Source organism: Sinocyclocheilus rhinocerous, unplaced genomic scaffold, assembly GCF_001515625.1.
Source record: "Sinocyclocheilus rhinocerous isolate Xijiao unplaced genomic scaffold, SAMN03320098_v1.1 scaffold273, whole genome shotgun sequence".
NCBI classification, from domain to species: Eukaryota; Metazoa; Chordata; class Actinopteri; order Cypriniformes; family Cyprinidae; genus Sinocyclocheilus; species Sinocyclocheilus rhinocerous.
Genome location: NW_015656360.1, coordinates 2,402,908 through 2,410,620, shown reverse-complemented (window position 1 = coordinate 2,410,620; position 7,713 = coordinate 2,402,908). Strand labels below are relative to the sequence as shown.

The window sequence follows — 7,713 nt, the reverse complement described above, 5'->3', positions numbered from 1 at the left end:
ATCAACTTTCGGTTTGCCCCGCCACTCACTTGAAGATGTTCAGGCTAGAGCCCTGCACGGGCCTCAAATATATGACGTTCAGGCCCTAGCCCCGCCCTTGTCCGACAGCTTATCAGAATTACCGTCCCAAGCCCGTCTTTGCGGCCCGTGAGACTTGCACTTGGACCATAGTGCGGCCCAGTGGAAAAAAAGGTTGAGAACCACTGCTCTAGTATAATGCTTAACCTGTCTACAACAACTCTGAAAAGGATTATCTGAATGTCTCAGTGGAAAGTGAGGATTTTTTATTTTTTTTTAAAGCCTCTGTGACTCTGGACGTCTACACTGGACTCTTAATAAAGATGGCCGAGCAGACAGATTCCACAGCACTTACCTCATAAAATAAGCATTTACGGACTCCCACCCCATCTGTGCATGAGGTTAATGAAGCTGCAGCAAGACCTCTTGTTTATTTTCTTTCCCTCCTTTGGCCCTATCTGAGCTGCTTTTGTCACACTCTCATACACTTTGAACTAGGAACGAATCAAACATCCTGATTCGCTCAAGGCTCTTTGCCCCTTTTTGCCCCCAGCTGTGGCTGTCTGTTACTCTGTCAATAGGATATATGCAGCTTGAGCTTTCCTGTCCCACTGCCAAGGCACTAACTTCACACCGCCACAGCTAAACATTTGGACTTCAAAAAGGCCTTGATCGCTGTGATCTGTTGAGATCTTTAAGCCGCTGCTGTCCATTTGTCATTGAACACTCCAAAGAGAAAGGAAAACTTGAAATCGCATCATATGACCCCTTTAATACACCTTTTGCTAAAAAGAAACCTGTTTTTCCTAATGGCTGTAATTGTCTGCTACAAGGCAGGAAATCACACTAATTATTCATCTTACTCTTTAAAGATGTTATTTAACTCTGAGATAAATTACAGATTTCCCAGTGTGCCCTTTTGCAGATATAGCCTGGGTGGCTAAATGTGGACTTCTTCTGCTTCTGAGAGACCTTGAACTGCTCATTAACTGAGCACAATTTGGGGTAATGGGCATCCTATCTGAGCCACTGGTAATAAGTATGTGTCAGCCAGGAAACTACTGAACAAAATGCTTTTGTACCAAGTGCCAAATCTCTTGGGCCCCAGCCGAGGAGTCCTTTAAAATGGGGGATATGAGCTTTGCACACTCATCTTTGGGAATCAGCAGGATCTGGAATGCCAGAATATACTCTGTGGCTCAGTAGAAAAAAAAAATATTGTTGTGATTTTGTTTTTCTTTAAGACATGGAGGCATCTAGATTGATGTGTAAATTAGTTTTAATGTCTTCAGAATACTTCTTATTATAAGTATAAATGGTGTGCTTGCTAGCATGAAACCTAATATGCATCCACTGTGATGTGGCCATCCTCTACTAACCTCAGTGAAGACTAGTTTGGAAAACTATTTTATAATAATATTCTTCTAATGTCAATTAAGGGTTCCTACAGTCATGAAAAACCTGGGAATATTAAGTTTTTATTATTTATTTTTAAAAATAATAATTGTCGTCGTCATCGCCATCTTTGAGATTATTTAATATTTTAACATTGAAAGTATTTAATTTTATTTATTTAATATTATTTAACCTTTAAAATTTTAAAATTTTATGATTGATGTAATTATATGATTGTATGGTGATGATGGTTGTTTTATTCATTATAAATTTTATTAAATATGCTCAGATTTGTAATTGTAATTTGTAATTTTGCAGAAATTGCTCTTTGTGATTTCAGTCTCTATAAAAACCTTATCCAGTAATCACGAATAACTGGAATAATCAGGCAAAGATCATTTGAAAATCATAGAGTTATTGGTCAAAAAGGTGTGGAAACACTTCATTGGAATCTTATAGCCTTGTTCTGCGCATCTTCAGTTTTTATAAAAATTTTAAAATTTCAAGATCTTCCTTTAACTTCGACAATGTTCAACATTCCGAATATATATTTGGGAGCATTAATGCCATTTCAATGTTGCCATACTAATTTATGATTTGGTTATCATCATATACTGACTTATAAACAGCAGTATGTATTTCAAGAAGTGCAAATCTGTTTTTTTGTTTCTTAAATTTTCTTGTAAAACCCTTCAGTTGTTTGTGTGAAATTTTGTTTCTTGTGGCTGTTCTCATCCGAAGCCAAGCCACCAAACGACTACTCCAGTCCTTCTTTTCCATGCGCCTTCCTCTTTTCCTCTTTCCCTCTTTCCCTTCATGGCTGCATCTCATCCCGACTCTGTGGGTGTACCATGCACATTCCAGCTCTTGAATCCATGCCACCGCCACAGAGGAATCCCGGACTGTGGCTTTTGATTGGTCATCATTTGTCTGGCTTTCAAACCGAATTTAAACATGTCAGCATCTGATAATGTTGTCAACTTCTGCTGTTACTTTTGCATTGAAACCACTGATTTTTATTTTTTTTGAGTTGTTTATTGAACTTTTGTGTTTTCTTTCTGTTCACCCCATTAGACTTTGCAAACATAAATCAAGAGTAATTGTTACCAAATGTTCGATACATTGTTCTCAAAGCTTGGAGCTTGGTTTATTCATCGCTCATTGAACCCTGAGACTTGCACATTTTTCCATGCGAAATGCTTTTCCACACAAGTCTGCGTTTGATTCTGTTGAGAAAAAAAAAAGTGCTGACTGAAGTTTTGCAGTAAAGGTTTTCTGTAACCTCTGATGTGTACTTCAGTAGCGCTCTGTGTTTGGGGAGTTAAGTAGTGTGTGTTTTTCACCAAATAGAAGTGCAGTTGAGCGGCACTACAAAGAGAATAAATCTTCCAAATGTTCCTTGGTGCGGAGTAGTGCTTGGTTTTGTCATCTGTCTGTAGGTTTTCTGAATCTTCAGAATACGCTGAATAAAAGCTTGCTATTTGTAATGTTATTCACGTGTCTGGTTATTCCCCTTTTCAGCGTTCCAGAGGAGTACAAGTGTGGAAAATCATTGGGGCCTGTGGAGTCCCTGCAGGAACATCCGCAAGACTCTGATAAAATCCTCATTGGTTACAGCAGAGGTCTGGTTGTACTCTGGGACCTCAACAGTCGGCATGTAGTCAACCTCATCTTGGGAAAGCAGGTGGGTTTGTGTGCAAGTCGGTTTGATGTCTCTCAAATGGCTTTCAACACTCTTTTGGGATTGTGTGGTTGAAAGGCATTAAATTAAAACAGAAACGTAGACATCAGTGTTTTAAAGTCTCTGTAAATGTCAGATAATTGCACCGTGGACAAAGTGATCAGGTCAAGAGATCTGTCCGTGATTCATTAAAAACTCTTTTAAAACCATCTTTAAATCATCAATGCTTGGTGTTAAGATGTCCAGATGGTTTAATTCAAACCTTTTGACTTCCTTTCATCGTCTTTGGTCTTTTTTTGACACTGTGTATTGTGTGGGACTGTCACTCTTGTAGCAGCTGGAGAGTTTGGTCTGGGAACGGTCCGGGAACAGCTTTGTTAGTTCCCATAGTGATGGCGGATACATGGTGTGGGCTGTCAGCAGCAGCAATCCCTGCACTCATGACCCCATCTCATCCACAGTACCATATGGTGAGCCGAAACACATGCCAATTACACACCCTTCCCTTTCTCTCTTTGGTTCTCACAATCACACATGGATTGTTTGTTAGCAGTAAGTTTGTTTACATGTGCATTTATAATGGTCAAGTTACATTTTCCATCTGTCTGTCCAAGTGTACAATATCGTTCAAAAGTTTGGGGTCCGATTTTTTTTCTATTATTAAAGGGGTACTATTATGCTCTTTTACAAAGTCTTGATTTTGTTTTGGGGGTGTACTAGAACAGGCTTTCATACTTGGTTGTTCGAAAAGCACATTATTTTTCACATATTTTACATTAAAGCTAGCGTGTCTCCGACATAGTGATAACACTCGTTGCCTTCTCTAGTGCAGCTCAACCAGGTCTCGTCCCATTCGTCGATCTTTGTGATATCACAAATCCCGGAAAATGTGCGTTGTAGTCCAAACGAGTCGTTCGTTGTAGTTTTTGAAAAGTGATTTCTGTGAAATAAAATATCTCCTTTTGAAGTGGACTTTGAGCTTTGTAACATTTTTTATGCTCAAACAGCAACATTACAGACTAACTAAAGTTGAAAAAGTGAAAAAGCATAATAGGACCCCTTTAAAAAATGTGTACTTTTAATTTAGCAAGGTTGCATTAAATTGATCAAACAGTGACAGTAAAAACGATTATTTCAGATAAATGCTGTTCTTTTGAACTTTGTATACGTCAGAGGTTCCTGAAAAAATGTTTTACAGTTTCCATAAAAATATTAAGCAGCACAATTGTTTTCAGCATTGATAATAAGAAATGTTTCTCGTGCAGGAAATCAGGATATTAGGATGATTTCTGAAGGATCATGTTACACTGAAGACTGGAGTAATGATGCTGAAATTTTTTGGATCACAGGAATAAATTACATTTTAAAATATAGTAAAATAGAATGTGACTCTTTCACTTTGTAATAATATTTCACAATATTACTGCTTTTTTTTACTGTATTGATCAAATAAATGGAGCGTTTGTGGGTGTAAGTGATATCTTTCAAAAACATTAAGAAAAATCGTACTAACCCAAACTTTTGAGGCTAATTGTTGTCCGATTAATGTAAATGCATGTTGGACAAAGCCAAGCTGCAATCGCATGGTCCAGGTCTAGTACAAGTCAGACTAATGCATTTACATTTTAAAAAGACTAGCTATTGTTGTATTCCGACTGAAATCAAACATTTAACATGCATGTAAATGCACGTCATGTTTTAGGTTGTTTTTTTAATGCATTTATAGTAATTCCAGTAGCCACAAGCTCATAGACGGCTGGTCATGCTGTAATGTTTGCTTAACTTGCACAATGTCAGGAAATGTTGTTCTATACCAAAGCTTAGAGTCCGTTCAACTTTTGTAATAAGCCATTTAAAATCCTTCTCCAGGCCTATTAAAGGGATCGTAAACCTCAAATGCACTCACTTTTAACTTGATGGTTTGTTGACACAAACCGCTTGGGGGATCTACGGATATTTTCCAATTTTCAACATGTACTCTGCCAAGATTTCTGTAGTTTTGGTGGTTTCTCTTAAACTCAGTTTGTCATTCTGTTTTCCTCATTTTTGTGTATTCATCTCAGGCCCCTTTCCTTGCAAAGCCGTGAACAAGATCCTGTGGAGGACAACAGAGTCAGGGTGCGTGCAGTAATGTGTGAGAAATGAAATCCCATGATCGCATGTTTTAGTTCTCTCAGGAGGGTCTCCTCTGTTGTGTCTGTAGAGCTCCTCTAGTGTTGTTCAGTGGCGGTATGCCCAGAGCCAGCTATGGAGACAGACACTGCTTAACCATCCTCCAGGACAGCAGCCACGTCACCCTGGACTTCACCTCGCGTGTCATAGACTTCTTCACCATTAACTGCACAGACAAAGATAAGGGTGAGCAGGCCACCCTTTGGCCCGGTGGTGTGGACTAGTGTTTAAAGATTTGGGCTGATAACTGAAAAGTAGTGATCGACCGATACCGATTTTTTATAACTGATACCGATACCAATTATTTGCATGTTTATGTGCCCGATAACCGATATGCAGAAACAATATTTATTTACTGTTATAAAGTTAATAAATGAAAGTAAGAACATACTTTACTTTGGTTTTTCCTCTTTTCAGTCATTTTTTATTTTTTTTTTAAGTGTTGAAAATTAGCAGTCTTTCATGTTAAATTTAATCTTCATATTACAACAATAAAAAAACATTATTTATAAAAAGCATCAACAGCAACAACACTAATATTAATTGTAACCACTCTAAGTTTGTCTGCCTTGGGAAAGCTAGCGTGTCTGCGACATAGTGATAACACTCGTTGCCTTCTTTAGTGCAGCTCAACCAGGTCTCGTCCCATTCGTCGATCTTTGTGATATCACAAATCCCGGAAAATATGTGTTGTAGTCCAAACGAGTCGTTCGTTGTAGTTTTTGAAAAGTGATTTCTGTTAAATAAAATATCTCCTTTTGAAGTGGACTTTGAGCTTTGTAACATTTTTTATGCTCAAACAGCAACATTACAGACTAACTAAAGTTGAAAAAGTGAAAAAGCATAATAGGACCCCTTTAAAAAATGTGTACTTTTAATTTAGCAAGGTTGCATTAAATTGATCAAACAGTGACAGTAAAAACGATTATTTCAGATAAATGCTGTTCTTTTGAACTTTGTATACGTCAGAGGTTCCTGAAAAAATGTTTTACAGTTTCCATAAAAATATTAAGCAGCACAATTGTTTTCAGCATTGATAATAAGAAATGTTTCTCGTGCAGGAAATCAGGATATTAGGATGATTTCTGAAGGATCATGTTACACTGAAGACTGGAGTAATGATGCTGAAATTTTTTGGATCACAGGAATAAATTACATTTTAAAATATAGTAAAATAGAATGTGACTCTTTCACTTTGTAATAATATTTCACAATATTACTGCTTTTTTTTACTGTATTGATCAAATAAATGGAGCGTTTGTGGGTGTAAGTGATATCTTTCAAAAACATTAAGAAAAATCGTACTAACCCAAACTTTTGAGGCTAATTGTTGTCCGATTAATGTAAATGCATGTTGGACAAAGCCAAGCTGCAATCGCATGGTCCAGGTCTAGTACAAGTCAGACTAATGCATTTACATTTTAAAAAGACTAGCTATTGTTGTATTCCGACTGAAATCAAACATTTAACATGCATGTAAATGCACGTCATGTTTTAGGTTGTTTTTTTAATGCATTTATAGTAATTCCAGTAGCCACAAGCTCATAGACGGCTGGTCATGCTGTAATGTTTGCTTAACTTGCACAATGTCAGGAAATGTTGTTCTATACCAAAGCTTAGAGTCCGTTCAACTTTTGTAATAAGCCATTTAAAATCCTTCTCCAGGCCTATTAAAGGGATCGTAAACCTCAAATGCACTCACTTTTAACTTGATGGTTTGTTGACACAAACCGCTTGGGGGATCTACGGATATTTTCCAATTTTCAACATGTACTCTGCCAAGATTTCTGTAGTTTTGGTGGTTTCTCTTAAACTCAGTTTGTCATTCTGTTTTCCTCATTTTTGTGTATTCATCTCAGGCCCCTTTCCTTGCAAAGCCGTGAACAAGATCCTGTGGAGGACAACAGAGTCAGGGTGCGTGCAGTAATGTGTGAGAAATGAAATCCCATGATCGCATGTTTTAGTTCTCTCAGGAGGGTCTCCTCTGTTGTGTCTGTAGAGCTCCTCTAGTGTTGTTCAGTGGCGGTATGCCCAGAGCCAGCTATGGAGACAGACACTGCTTAACCATCCTCCAGGACAGCAGCCACGTCACCCTGGACTTCACCTCGCGTGTCATAGACTTCTTCACCATTCACTGCACAGACAAAGATAAGGGTGAGCAGGCCACCCTTTGGCCCGGTGGTGTGGACTAGTGTTTAAAGATTTGGGCTGATAACTGAAAAGTAGTGATCGACCGATACCGATTTTTTATAACTGATACCGATACCAATTATTTGCATGTTTATGTGCCCGATAACCGATATGCAGAAACAATATTTATTTACTGTTATAAAGTTAATAAATGAAAGTAAGAACATACTTTACTTTGGTTTTTCCTCTTTTCAGTCATTTTTTATTTTTTTTTTAAGTGTTGAAAATTAGCAGTCTTTCATGTTAAATGTAATCTT

At 37.7% G+C, this 7,713-nt stretch overlaps 1 protein-coding gene across 4 annotated transcripts in view; it reads left to right on the top strand.

The window, feature by feature from the left end:
• Positions 1 to 7,713, top strand: part of LOC107720045 (lethal(2) giant larvae protein homolog 1-like) — a 47,854-nt gene that overhangs the window by 23,240 nt on the left and 16,901 nt on the right. For all 4 annotated transcript variants that reach the window (XM_016527632.1, XM_016527633.1, XM_016527631.1 and 1 more), the window contains 4 exons: positions 2,935 to 3,097; positions 3,429 to 3,564; positions 5,158 to 5,212; positions 5,298 to 5,452. In XM_016527632.1, the coding sequence (XP_016383118.1) occupies positions 2,935 to 3,097; positions 3,429 to 3,564; positions 5,158 to 5,212; positions 5,298 to 5,452 (509 nt within the window). The remainder of the gene's footprint in view (positions 1 to 2,934; positions 3,098 to 3,428; positions 3,565 to 5,157; positions 5,213 to 5,297; positions 5,453 to 7,713) is intronic.